At 41.8% G+C, this 15,159-nt stretch overlaps 1 protein-coding gene across 28 annotated transcripts in view; it reads right to left on the bottom strand.

Moving 5' to 3' along the window:
* tnikb (TRAF2 and NCK interacting kinase b) overlaps window positions 1-15,159 on the bottom strand; it is a 72,629-nt gene that overhangs the window by 32,910 nt on the left and 24,560 nt on the right. For all 28 annotated transcript variants that reach the window (XM_078938871.1, XM_078938879.1, XM_023949995.2 and 25 more), the window contains exons 3-8: window positions 6,433-6,489; window positions 6,216-6,341; window positions 5,076-5,186; window positions 3,152-3,242; window positions 2,952-3,082; window positions 300-354 (exon numbers count right to left, since the gene is read on the bottom strand). In XM_078938871.1, coding sequence (XP_078794997.1) covers window positions 300-354; window positions 2,952-3,082; window positions 3,152-3,242; window positions 5,076-5,186; window positions 6,216-6,341; window positions 6,433-6,489 — 571 coding nt within the window. The remainder of the gene's footprint in view (window positions 1-299; window positions 355-2,951; window positions 3,083-3,151; window positions 3,243-5,075; window positions 5,187-6,215; window positions 6,342-6,432; window positions 6,490-15,159) is intronic.

Raw genomic sequence — 15,159 nt, 5'->3', positions numbered from 1 at the left:
TTCCATGAAAAAAATAGAAAGGAATGAAGAAAAAAACTAGATAAGAGATCAAAATAAAACGATAAATATGTCATCAGTTGAGGGAATAGGAACTTAATCCAACTAGTTTTGGAAAGATAGGTAAAGAGGGAAAGAGAGCGAAAACAAACAGATCCAGCAAAAGAAAGAGGAAAGTTTAACAGCAAGAGGTTAAAGAACGGATGTGGAACTGAGGATCAGGAGGAAATAAAACAACAGAACAGGAAGACGATGTAAAAAGGAGGGAAAGATGGCGGAGAAGCTGATTTGGTGACACTTACGCGGCGCTCCCTCTGCCATCTCGATGGCGGTGATCCCCAGCGACCACAGATCACTCTGCGGAGACAAACAGAGCGTTCATGTCCTCCGAATGAGGTGCTGACTAAACACTTCACCTTTCTGCTTCACCGCTTATTACCCATCAGCCCCAACTGCCACAGAAGCCCACCTTCAGTCTAACATTTCTTGCGCTTCATCAAGAATTTTGATTTTTCAGGCTAACAACCTGCTGTGAGATGAGCAGAGACTTTCTTAAAAGGTAAAGCCTTGGAGGGGGAGTTAATGATGTGGGGGGGTGCATCCTCCACCAGCTGGCTGTGGCTGGGGGGGGGGGGTGTTACTGCAGATCTGCTGCTTTCTTGAAGGACATCTTTCATTTCTGCTTTTGCAGTCGAGTGAGCAGAGATGATCCTTCTCCACAGAAACACAGTTTGCTAAAGGTCGTGTGTTGAACAGCCGGGTGACTCTGTGACAGATGACATGTTCAACTCTGAGACCTCTGAGAGGAAACAGGTGAGCAAAAACAGAGGTTCTTCTGATGTTAGACCGCCTCTGAAGCCAGGAGGCTTCATGCCCTCAGAGGTTAACATCCATCTAACACAACATTAATGACAGTCCTTTTGTCCACATTACCCCGTGATAAAAGGATGTCAGAGGTAGTATTAACACAAAAGTTAACGTATAGTATAAAGTGGATGAATCAACCAGCTGAAGCAGTTGTCAGCTTCAAAGGAACCAAATGAACCACAGTGAATTAGCAGTTTCATATGAAACCAATCCAAACATCTGACAATAAGAGTTTTAAATTAGTGGACAGGCTAATAATCGATATTTGGAGCCAATGTTCATTTGCAGTAAAAGTGGAAATAATAACATCAACATTTAGAATACTATATACACCAATAATTAACTTTGTTTATTTAAAAAACAGGTGAATAAAAAAAAGCAAATAAATAGCTCCTAGACGTCAAGGACGTTACAGGCTCAACAGCAGCTTTATTAGTTTTTTTTAAGTTACATATAAAGTTCCCTAAAAGTTTTCACAGTAAATAAAGTAGAAGATTAACATAAATTAAATTATTTTTTAGGAAATTTGAAACAAAAACAAAAAGTGCAGAGAGTACTTTGGACTGTAGCATGTCTTATATGGTCAAATAATATGCATGTAAATGGATGGATAGATGGATAGATGGATAGATAGATAGATAGATAGATAGATAGATAGATAGATAGATAGATAGATAGATAGATAGATAGATAGATAGATAGATAGATAGATAGATAGATAGATAGATAGATAGATAGATAGATAGATAGATAGATAGATAGATAGATAGATGGATGGATGGATGGATGGATGGATGGATGGATGGATGGATGGATGGATGGATGGATGGATGGATGGATGGATGGATGGATGGATGGATGGATGGATGGATGGATGGATGGATGGATGGATGGATGGATAGATAGATAGATAGATAGATAGATAGATAGATAGATAGATAGATAGATAGATAGATAGATAGATAGATAGATAGCTGCCTGATGTTTTATTAAGTAAATTAAAAATGTGAAATCGTGAGTAGTCCCAGTTAAACTTTCAACTACCCAACTAAGACAAAACTAGAAAAATAAAACACAGACAATATTTTCAATAATTAAGTGGGTCATGTGACCAAAACCCCATTGAGATTGGCTGCACAGGACACTGTGGGATGCCACAAAAAAAAACTGGAAATAAACGTGGCTAAAGAGTGTATGCATGGAGTTAACTGTCGGCAACACGACTGGGGAAAGGGGGGAAACGGGTGAGGAAAAATAGTGTGTAGGTGTGTCTAGATGTGTGTGTGTGTGTCTGTGTGTGTGTGTGTGTGTGTGTGGGTGTGTGTGGGTGTGTGTGTGTGTGTGTGTGTGAGACGCCTGTGTGCGTCCAGTCCCGCGCTGTCACACCAGATTTTGGTCTGGTGGGGGTGGGGACAGTTATACCCGCTCACAGAGTAGATGTGCTATTCTTCTTTTCCCCATACAGGGAGGACATTTATTCATTTTTTAACGCACAATAAACCGCGTAAGACATTTGCGTTAAGGCGTTAAAAGTGACAGCCCTAGTTTCTAGCAGTGTGACATGCAGAGGCCTGAATGCGTGGTTTGCATAACTATTCAGATGGTGCAGGACAATGCTGGAGACCGAACGGCCTGGCTGTACCTGAGTCCAAACCACCAGTTCAGTATCGGCCCGTCGGATTAAAAAAAGCTGATCCTCGCATACTTTAAAATAACAAATATCGGTCCAATATGAGTGTAACCTGCTCCAAACCAGACTCCAGCTCTTAAACTGTTCTGTGTCAGTTTAACCTTCCTGTGAACTCTTCCTTCTAACTTCAGAATGACCTAAACTGTCTCCAAACGGCCTGAAGCCACTCAGATCCAGATCCAACCTGCTCTGAACTCCTCCCACATTATTCTGAAGGCGCTTTAAACCAGCCGAAACCAGAATCCTTCCACGTTCTGAAGCTAAATCAAAACTTTCAAAACGTTTAAAAACAGAGTGTAGAAAAGAGGGAAACATGTTGATCTGAACTGGAAAACCGTTTAAACTTCACATCTTTGTTGTCTCACTGCTGTTCCTCTCAGAACTGGACGCGCTTCACCTTAAAGTCATACGTGGCATCGGGGTTCTCATCACAGGCGATGACCTCAGGGGCCATCCAATATGGCGTCCCTATGAATGTGTTCCTCCTCCCGACAGTGCGGTCCAGCTGTGCACTCACACCAAAGTCCACTAAAAAGGACACACAGCATCAGTGTTTGTTGGTGGTTTGTGCTGGTGGGACAGTGTGCTTCTTCTCACCCAGTTTGACCTCAGCATTCTCTGTCAGCAGAACATTCTGACCCTTGATGTCTCGGTGGATGACCTTGTGCTGGTGAAGGTGGGTCAGGCCCTGAGAAAAAAAAACATGGTGTTTTTATCAAGTGTTTGATGAAGGCATTGTTTGATGTTTCTGTTAGCATACAGGTACGTTTACCTCAAAACGTCTTCATAGCCTACATGAAAATAGCATGGAGCTAATTGGACGTTTTCTTCCAAATTCCAACAATTAATCCAGAATTCGTGCTTCATATCATCAAGAGGTCTGCCTTCACTAAGCCAGGCAGGCTAGTACATTTGAGTTTAGTGGACCAGCCCACAATTGAAAAAGTGCATTTAGTCACAAAACCGGCTAAATTGTTCCAGATAAAAACGTGTTCATGACACAGAGGGCGTCTTCCAGAGTCACTGCCAGTAAAACCACCTCACTAGATGGTTTTTCAGTGGCGATGGTGATGGTGGCCATTGACACTCACCCACTTTGCCTGATTGACACAAATGTCTCGTTTCCACTGAGCGGTACGGTACGGTCTAGTTTGGTATTTCACATTTTTCCATTATAAAATGGACCCATTAAACCGGACTGAACTGTACCGTTTTTGGGCCCCTGTTGGTTGTAGTTCCATAGAAAAATAGAACGGACCGTTAGGGCGGAGCTACTGTTGAAACCCCTCAATTGGCTGAAGCTCATTACGACCAAAGAAAGTGCCTGCATTCCTCTTCGCTGTCACAATCTTCTCCCAAACAATATTAAATGCTTTGTGTCTACGAAAAGCCAAGAAAAAAAGAGGATGACCTCTATTGTTGTTGTTAGCTTCACCTTGCATGCTCCGTGAAAAAATGCCCATTAATAAAAAGATCCCCTAGTTTGATTCTTGCTTTTCCCTCTCTTGAATTAATGTGGGTCACAGAGACACGGATGTAGCGGCAGAAAGCGGCTTTAGCGGCAGGACGGAGAGCGTACCGGGACGTAAATGAACTCAGACAATGGAGACGTGATTACCGATGCTTTTGTAGAGCTTTTTAAAATAAATAAATCCAATCTCTAAACATCCTCCGTGTCTTCCATGCATTGTAATGAGATACACACACAGAAATGTGAAGGTATCTGCTGTAAATCCAAATATTGCTCAGATCTGCGTTTATGAATGACCTGTAAAGACGTGCTTCACCGCTCATTTTCCTTTGCCTCCCCCTTTTGGACTCTGCCCACCCTCATGGCTGCACCCATTCTTTATAACCCCGCCCACATTTGCTGGAAAGGTACATGATTGGCTAGAATTGTACAGCAAACCTGAATAGAAAACAAGTGATTGACATGTCCGAAAAAAGCACTGAAATCCGTGTTTTTATACAGCCCCGGTAGCGACTCGGCACTGAGTTTCAGCACCCATCCCCATGTGAGGATGGTTGGGGTTTGGACAATGATCCTGCTTTTATAACACTGCATGCTATTTATACACAGCCCACTGTGTTTCCTGACTGGCTGTAGACTACAGCTATGTCAATCAGTCTCCTTCATGCCGTGTCTCCTGAACAGTACAGAATGAGTTTAGCTTTAAAAGATTGTTTTCATTCTATAATACTGGACTGATTTGTTTTCTATGAAGGTTTGATCTTTGGGAGTCTGAACACATAGAAAAGTGTGAAAATGTTCATGTCTGTCTGAGAAAAGTGTATAACGTGTGTAGTGAGGAGTTTTGTAGCCTTAAAATATCTGTAATTAGTGTCAAAATAAAGATTCCTACTTGCTGATTTTGACAAGTCTGGGTTATTTGATGAATCCAACTGCAGTCTTTATGGCAGCCGTTTTCAATTTTTGGAGAGCTAACTAAAGAACTGTATCTTAATAAATAGGGTGTTCCTAAGGAAATGTATTTGGGGTTCTGTAGTTTTATTTTCTCACCCTCAGGATCTCTCTGCAGATGTAGGCGATCCACTCCTCCTTCAGGGAGTTTCCTTTCGTGTTCTTGATCAGATCTGTGACCGAGCCGGCTCCACAGAACTCCATCACCAGCTACACAACCACAAAACAATCACTGTGGTTCACAGAGAGGCAAAGCCACCTTAAGGCCGCGTCACATAGCCACTACAAACATTTGTTTAGCATTTTCCACGTGTGAGATTTGAGTCTTTCTTGATACATGCGTAATTCCTAAGTGTTTTTTGCATTCGTCGATGTGCGCAGATGTCCATCGAGGGTTTCGACCGACGGGTCTTTATGTAAATTTGTTGTTCAGCTTTTCAAAATTTTTGGTCAATTAAGAATTACACAGTTTACGGATATTTTACAAAGTTTACTCTTATTCATCCAGGTAGATTTTATCATAGTAGTAGGGTTAAAGGTTGTCAACTGGACTTGGTTTTTAAAGTTGAAGACGTTTCACCTCTTATCCAAAGAGGGACGTCATCATTGACAAAGCCCTTTGGATAAGAGGTGAAACATCTTCAACTTGAAGAACGAAGTCCAGATGACAACCTTTAAACCTACAGCTATGAAGCCATTTTTACGTAAATCTTGTGCAATTGTGTAAGATTTTTGCCAGATGCATACACAAATTTGTGTCTTTCCACGACTGTTCTACATATTTCTAACAGACTTTTCAGGCACGTACCACCGATGTATAACTTTTATATTGCGTATACGGTACACATATCATGTTAAAATTATGTAATTGACACACGAATCACTAAGGAATTGCATATAAACAGAGTAATAATCACACAGAGTTTATGTTCTACGTTGATTTGCTTGTTTTTTTATGTAGTTTATTCCTACTTCTGTGATTTTAATCTGGTTTATTCGTGATACATCTGTGCATATTTCCCGTAAAGACCACAACTTTTTTCGCTTTTGCCACGTATATTCACGTCTGACCAATTTTTATCCGTGAAATATGCGCAAAATGTAGGTAGTGGCTGAGTGACACGGCCTTTAACTGATGCATCTTTTTGCTGTTAATCACAGAGAATATTTCCTTCTCATGTTCGGGCCTGATGGGATTATAGATCACTAAACGCATCCGTAGCTTGTAAACTCTCATACCCATAGCTGGTCATCCATGCCAGGAGGGTTTTTCTTGATAAATGCTCCATAATAGGTTGCAATGTTCCTGTGGTGACTGTACTTTTTTAGCATGTTGATCTCAGCTTTAATCTCCTCCTCCTCATCCTAAAGCACACAAACACAGAGAGATTAGCACTTTCTTCCTCCGCTGGGATTCGGACTGCTGCAGAGTTGGAGGACCGCTGGCAAGACTTACTCCTGTGACGTCCATGACCTTAATGGCAGCGAGCTGGCCTGTTTTGACATGGCGACCCTGGAAGACAGACAAACAAGCGTTAAACTGATACTGATCCACACCAGCTACTGTCAGCCGAATCTCTAATTCACACTTGATCTAAGGACGCTTCCAGTTTTTCAGGGCTTTTGACAAATGCAATTTTGTTCTAGCCAAATGACGATGTTTTATTTGGTGTTATGCTTGTTTGAAAATAGGTTTGTAAAACAATCGTTCCTTTAATGTTTAAGTAGTAATTCACTGAGTTCACATTCATGGTTGCACCCTTCACATAATAATATCTCATTTCTGCAAAACAAATGTTTTAATGTCATGATCACAGAAACAAAGAAGCACCTTTTAAATTCTGGTTTCTCGACTGAACCAAAAAAAACAGAACATAAAAAAACATTTATGTCAATAACTTAACCAGGGGTCACCAACCCTGTGCCCGCGGGCACCCATATGCCCCCAGGCACCCCTTGTGGCACCCACAGGGAATGCTCCAAAAATAGCACTGCTTATATGGCAAATTAATATATTGGGGTGATCTGGGGGTTAGCCCCGCCTTCAGTTTATAAGACTCATGGGAAGTGGGGAATCTCGGGTGTGTTAAATCGCTCACCATAAGTGAGGGAGCTGTGAGCAGAAGTGAGGTCAATGCTGTTTGGCTAGTGGTGGGTGTGCTCAAAATAAACGGACAGATATTATTGTCCGCTAACATATGTGAGTGTCGTTTTCAACCATACTTGCCTGGTTAGTAGGGGGTGGTGATTCAGTGCTTGCTTTTAGTAATTGTGGCACTTTAGTTCTGCTATCGTGAAATATATGGCAGAGTATGGAACGGCCTGTAACTTGGGAATCGGCGCTCCCGCCTTTGAGAAAGAGGCGTGTGTGTGTGTGTGTGTGTGTGAGAGGAGGAGAAGGGGAGGGGTAGTTGCGAGGAAAAACAGCGCACGGAGACCATTGCGCAACACCTGGATCATCGGGTGGCTTAAATTACTCAGCTCATTCTAATGACGTCATTCTTCCCTAACTATTGCTGACATTTTTAATACTTGTCTGAATTTTCCATATACATTTATTTTTACGGTTGTTTAGTTGGTGATAGTAACGTATAAATAAAAACAGCAGGTGATGCAGGCTGGAAAACAGCTGCACTTTTTCAGACCATAAATAAACAATAAATCATTTGTTTATGAAAGTATTGAGGATTTTGGAGGATTTTTAATGTAGGTGTTGCAAAGAATTATGAAAATGCAAAATATTTTCAGAGTAATCCCAGTGATGAGTTCTGTAATTTCGTTTTTTATGTTTTATGAGACCTAAACATGATTTTCACAATAACAGGTTTTTAAAAAATCAAATCCCTCTGATATGTTTCACAAAGACACAAAGGACCAAAGACACACACACAGGAAACAAAGACTCACACAGGACAAAAGACACACACAGGACCAGAGACACACACAGGACATCACACACAGGACCAGAGACACACACAGGACATCACACACAGGACCAGAGACACACACAGGACACCACACACAGGACCAAAGACTCACACAGGACCAAAGACACACACAGGACATCACACACAGGACCAGAGACACACACAGGACCAAAGACACACACAAGACATCACACACAGGACCAAAGACACACACAGGGCCAAAGACACACACAGGACTAGAGACACACACAGGACATCACACACAGGACTAAAGAAGCACACAGGACCAGAGACGCACACAGGACCAAAGACACACACAGGACCAGAGACACACACAGGATATCACACACAGGACCAAAGACACACACAGGACCAAAGACACACACAGGACATCACACACAGGACCAGAGACACTAACAGTACATCACACACAGGACCAGAGACAAACACAGGACCAAAGACACACACAGGACCAAAGACACACACAGGACATCATACACAGGACCAGAGACACCCACAGGACATCACACACAGGACCAAAGACACACACAGGACCAGAGACACACACAGGACCAAAGACACACACAGGACATCACACACATGACCAAAGACACACACAGGACATCAAATACAGGACCAGAGACACACACAGGACACCACACACAGGACCAAAGACACACACAGGACCAGAGACACACACAGGACCAAAGACACACACAAGACATCACACACAGGACCAAAGACACACACAGGGCCAAAGACACACACAGGACTAGAGACACACACAGGACATCACACACAGGACTAAAGAAGCACACAGGACCAGAGACGCACACAGGACCAAAGACACACACAGGACCAGAGACACACACAGGACCAGAGACGCACACAGGACCAAAGACACACACAGGACCAAAGACACACACAGGACCAAAGACACACACAGGACCAAAGACACACACAGGACCAGAGACACACACAGGACCAGAGACGCACACAGGACCAAAGACACACACAGGACCAAAGACACACACAGGACCAAAGACACACACAGGACCAAAGACACACACAGGACATCACACACAGGACCAGAGACACTAACAGTACATCACACACAGGACCAGAGACAAACACAGGACCAAAGACACACACAGGACATCATACACAGGACCAGAGACACCCACAAGACATCACACACAGGACCAAAGACACCCACAGGACCAGAGACACACACAGGACCAAAGACACACACAGGACATCACACACATGACCAAAGACACACACAGGACATCAAATACAGGACCAGAGACACACACAGGACATAACACACAGGACCAAAGACACACACAGGACCAGAGACACACACAGGACCAGAGACACACACAGGACCAGAGACGCACACAGGACCAGAGACACACACAGGACCAGAGACGCACACAGTACCACCCCCACACACAGGACCAGAGACACACACAGGACCAGAGACGCACACAGGACCAAAGACACACACAGGACCAAAGACACACACAGGACATCACACACAGGACCAGAGACACACACAGGACATCACACACAGGACCAGAGACAAACACAGGACCAAAGACACACACAGGACATCACACACAGGACCAAGGACACACACAGGACCAGAGACACACACAGGACCAAAGACACACACAGGACATCACACACATGACCACAGGACCAAAGACATCACACACAGGACCAGAGACACACACAGGACATCAAATACAGGACCAGAGACACAAACAGGACATCACACATAGGACCAGAGACACACACAGGACCAGAGACACATACAGGACCAGAGACACACACAGGACCAGAGACGCACACAGGACCAGAGACACACACAGGACCAGAGACACACACAGGACCAGAGACGCACACAGGACCAAAGACACACACAGGACCAAACCATTTCATGGCTTTGTTTGTTCATATTTGCATAATTTTGACAGAATACATTTATTATTCTGGATTAATATTCCTGTCTGTTTTTATTCATATCTATGTTTAAAAAATTTAAAGTTAAGTTTAAGTTTTAAAGGTTTAAAAGTTTAGCTTTAGTGTGTTCAATAAATGTTTATCTTGTTCGGCAGGCAACCTAAAGTGTGTTTTGGATTTAGGCCCCCTCTGCAACTGAGTTTGACCCCCTATAATACGAGTCTAGAAAATTCATGCATTTTTTTGTGTAATAAAAATAGGGCACACAAAGGGATGTCGTCAAATTGTGTGTGTGTGTGGGGGGGGCTAGGAAGTTTTTAGCAAACAGGTCCTGTGGCGCCCTTCATACCACTTAGTGCCCATGAAATAACCCTCAGTCTCAAAAAGGTTGGTGACCCCGTGTTAGACATTAACTTATTTCAAATTGGACGACAGCTTTATAAAGGCTGAATGTGCTCTCTGTAGATGAAAGATCTTCTCTGTATGTAGTCTCTACTGCGCTGTTGTTGGGCTGCAGTCTGTGGTTCTGTTCAGTTCTACTGTAAAGCTGCAGTCTGTGGTTCTGGTTCGTTCTGTTGTAAAGCAGCAGTCTGGTTCTGTAAAGCCGGGTTTATGGACAGAACAAACAGAACAGCAGAGCATCTGCCTATTTTTAGTTTCAGAGACTGTTACTCATGGCACATCAATCATAAATAAACATGTTTTAAATCTGATAACGCTTAAATCAGTGTTTTTCAACCTTTTTTGAGCCAAGGCACACTTTATCCTTGACAAAAATCCTGCGGCACACCAGCATCCAAAAATTAAAAAAGGAGAAACTCTATAGTCTGTATTGATGTACAGTCCCTCCACAATGTTTTTTTCTAAAAGTTGTGATTAAAGTTAAATGAGTTTTCAGTTTGACATAAATAATTTGAAATTTTACCCTGTTTCCCTTCAGGTTATTAACATGCAATTTTATGTGACCTCACAAAAAAAACAAGTACGTTCTTTCTAAGTAGTGATTTATTTTTTTATATTTATTTCAATTTTGGTGCAAAAGCAACTGTAATTTTAGAACAATATGATCACAGACTCATTGTAGTGCAGAGACGCTGTCACTTTAACCCAATGCATCATGGGAGATGTAGTGTGAAAACTCCTGCAAAAGGGCAGAAAGACTTGCTTCTCTGAGCTTCATGGTTTTGTTCACTTGTTCCACGGTCTGATACCAGATTCTGTGGAAAGCTACACCGCTAAAGACGAGCTTTAGCTGGTATTTTTGTTAGAACTGAGCGACTTTATGAGCAGAATCGGAACAAGGAAGTGAAGACTTTAACCACTTCTGATTGGTCAGACTGATGACATGTGATTAAGCCTCCAAGAATGATTGGTGGAGACAGTTAAAGGGGCGGGACTTTTTCAAAAACAGCTGAAGCTGCAGCTAAATCGCGGTACCGTCATTCTTATTAAAGTGTCTTTAATAGAATCAAGTAAACACAAAGAAAAAAGTATTTTATAATCTTTCATATTCCTGACTTCTCAGTGTTTTATCAGGGCCTGTTTGGATGAACACAGAGCTGATATCCTGGAGATGAAAATGTTTTTCGATCACTGAAAATGGGTAATTTCCCACAGCACACCTGACCATATCTTGCGGCACGGCACACTGGTTGAAAAACACTGACTTAAACGACTGAATTATTACATGTTTTTTTGGCTAAGATTTTTTCGATTTTGCTTTTTTGTCATGAGTTTCTCCGAACTCACTACCCTGAGTCCTGCAGCAGCATCAAATCACAGTGAGCCACGTCACAGAGTAAAACTTTCTCAGTTTTAGCTGTGAGAGAAATCATTCAAAGGATTTAATCTGACATGGTAATCTCATTCTGAAAATGATTTGATACTAAAATCTGGAGGGCAAACTGAACTGAAGTCAGCATCACAGCAGCTGTTAGCCATAGAAAGTGGAATTTCATTCACCTCAACGCACAACCACACACATCATTTTTTCCTGGTAACCTAGCAACAAGGCTGGCATTGAGGGCAGGGGGGGGGGTTGCTGGAGCAGGGGAAGTGATGGCAGTCAGTGTTTGTGTGCGCATGAGTGTGCAGTGGAGGCCATGATTTTCACACACTGGGTCACACGCAGACGGTGTCTTGGTTACTCAGCGTTGCATCAGACGCAGAATGTATCTGACAGGACCAAATCACCTCCCGGTTCTCTAAGTCTCTTGATGTCTTTTCACATCTCCAGGCCTGTTTCTTGTGTCTTTGTGTCTCTCATCCTTTGTTTCTGCTTCCTTTGAGTGCTGCCATTGTTTAATCATTTAGTCTTTTGTATAATTAAGATAACAGAGTATTTCAGGGCTTTGGAGCAAACGATAGAAATATCAGAAAACAGATCAGAAACTGGACTTTTTGATATTCTGCTATGGTAAGAGCCAGTGTTTTGGGGTTTACTTGGGATCCCACTTTTGTAGTCAACAGCTGAATAAACAGCTGTAAGGCAAAAAAGATTGATCGTCTCTGTCCTGCTTTGTCTGCTTTAACCTCTAACTGCAAAGGAACAACAAATCTAAGTTACTTTTTCTTTGTTCTGGGTGAATTTGTTGCAGCATTTCAGTGCTTTTATTTCATCAACATTGGACGACAGCAAAAAAAAATACTGATCCCCTTTCCTCTCATGTGTAAAGCAAGCTAATTTTCCAAGAAAATGAGTCCAATCTGCCTTGTGTCAGTGGCGATCTTTGTGCAATGACTCCATTCCACAGTTTCAAAATTACGTTTGTCAGGTACGCCTCTAAGAAAATCCCAAGTTAAGAAGTTGGAGATCACATATTAGTTTCAACAGAAGCAAAGCTGAGGCTACAGCCATCAGTGTTGACAGGTGGGGGTTCTGGAAGGTGTAGGAAGTTTGAAAGTGACGTATAATCGACCCCCATTGCCTTTCCATGCGCAATTTGCATATATGTGGTTTTTAGAAGAATGTAAAGAGGCTCATAGATGGTGTGCTTAGAACAGTGTTGTATTCATGGAACCACTTAAGTCTAATAATTGGGATAAACCTGAAAAGCAAAGTAAGGCTGCATGGTGGCGTAGTGGTTAACACTCTTGCCTCACAGTAAGAAGGCCATGGGTCAAGTCTCTCTTGTGTGCACGATTGTCTCCTTGTGCGATCCAACAGTCCAAAACCACAATACCCAGGTTAATTGGTGTCTCTAAATTGTCCCTAGATGTGCATGTAAATGTTTGTTTGTGAGTGCATGGCCCTGAAACAAACTGGCAACCTGTTCAGGGTGCATCCCACCTTCACCCAACAGCAACAGGGATAGGCTCCAGCAGCCCTGTGGCCACAGAAGGGATCCAGTAGATCCTGAAGATGGGTGGATGGATGTGGAAAGCAGCAACTCTCAATGACAGTTTTGACAAATTTTAAACATCTTCCAACAACTTAGCTTTTCCAATATGCTTATTACAAAATAAGCTTTCAAGCACTGAAAGATTCATTATTATGTCAAATTTTTCATGGTTTAACCTCCGCTCATCACGTTAAATACAGTGATGAAAGTCAGGCAAGGAAAAAATCCCTGAACTTTTCTTTGAGCGATATGGCGGGCACAGAGCGAAATTTTGGAAAAATACGTGGTCTTAGATGCATTCTGGTGCATTCTGGCAGCTAGTTATTCACTTCTTTATCAAGAAACTAAGACTAATTGGAGCATCATGATTTGTCATTCAAACCCCTAGTTTGACTCTCCATTAAGGACTTGCTGGTCCTAAAAAAGAATTTGGAAAATTGCTCAAAGTAACACAATCCTACAATCTACGCTTTTCCTTAAAGCTGCAAAACATACAATTGCTAAAATATAGTAACATCAAAGCCCCAAATGGCAAAAAGAACACCAGTAACTATGATATTCTATGAAAATACCTCAGTTATTTATACATTATTTCTGCTTTAGAAATGACTGATGTACAACATCCACTTGCACTGTTTTCTCAAACTATAATTACATCAAAATATGGGATCTGCTTTAAACTATAATTCTATAACATAATACATCAATTCTTTAACACCAATACTAAGTAATCTGGGAAATATCAAAACAAACATACAAACTAAACTAAACATTGTAAACATTATTTTTTAAGGGAGTGCGGGTCCAAACCATCAAATACTTATAATTAATGTTAACTATACTGAACTAAATCATGGTAATTAGGAAATACAAATAAATTAGATAGAGAAATGTATTCAAAATAAAAACTGAAACTCAAAACTAAAATTGAAATTATTTCAAAATGTGGTTTTGAGATTATTTTACACAAAAAAGTATTTGACCTACACTACCTTAAAAATCTTTTTTTTTTTTCCAGCCAAGACCACTTCAATTTGTTTTTTATCGTCTTCTCACAACTGAGGTCGTGACCACGCTCAATAATGACGATGCCTGCCATTATTTTAACACAAATTTGATCGCAAACTCTTCAGATGTGTTTGTGAAAGTTTAGCGTGGGTCCGCCAGTTTTGGTCTCTAGGGAATCAGTCACGCTGACCACGTGGTGCAGACAGAGCCAATCAGACCCGTCGACGCATCCGAAAGCAACTAAAACGTCCCGTCATTGGTCAATTAGGCCGGGAAGACGAAAGATGGCCACGACCATAGAGGAAGCGATCTGCGGAGAAATATAGAAAATAAAGCTAAAATTAGCTGATTTCAGACCATTTTCTAATCCGGAAAGCGATTTGTCCGTAGAGATCAGGTCTTTATTTCCCGGAAAGTACGTTCGGTTTGCTCAAAAACCCGGATTTCCGGGAATTCCCGGAAGACTTTCATCACTGTAAATAGTAAGATTGGACTTTAAAGCCCTGTGTTTGATCAACATCAGATGGAAGTAGAGTGTAGAAAGAAGGAACCAACCCGTCTGTCTCTCACTGTGAGGATTGTGAACTTTGGCTTGGACTTTATCAGTTATGTTCTGGTTTTGGTCATGTTCTGTTTTGAATGGTCCCTTTTGTGAGTTACACCAGTTTCAGGTTATCATGATTCACAGCTGTCTTCATCTAGTTCATTGCCCTGAGTCCTCATGTCAAATATTTCCAGATTTTATGATTTTTCTGAGTCTGCGTTTATGTTTGGTGGTTTGTCTTCGTTCTCTACAGATTTTTCTCTTTTCAAAGACTTTTTCTTGGCTGAATGAACTTTGATAAGATCTTGGGTGCCGATTCGGGAGAAACCTGTGAATCATCCTGCAAAGTAAGACTTCCGATGGGAGCGTGAACCGGCTTCTTGGAGGTTAAGTGT

The sequence above is a fragment of the Oryzias latipes genome, chromosome 20, assembly GCF_053564925.1.
Source record: "Oryzias latipes strain Hd-rR chromosome 20, Olatipes_Hd-rR_3.1".
NCBI lineage: Eukaryota > Metazoa > Chordata > Actinopteri > Beloniformes > Adrianichthyidae > Oryzias > Oryzias latipes.
Note: the sequence above shows the minus strand (reverse complement) of the source record. Positions and strands in the feature narration are given on the sequence as shown.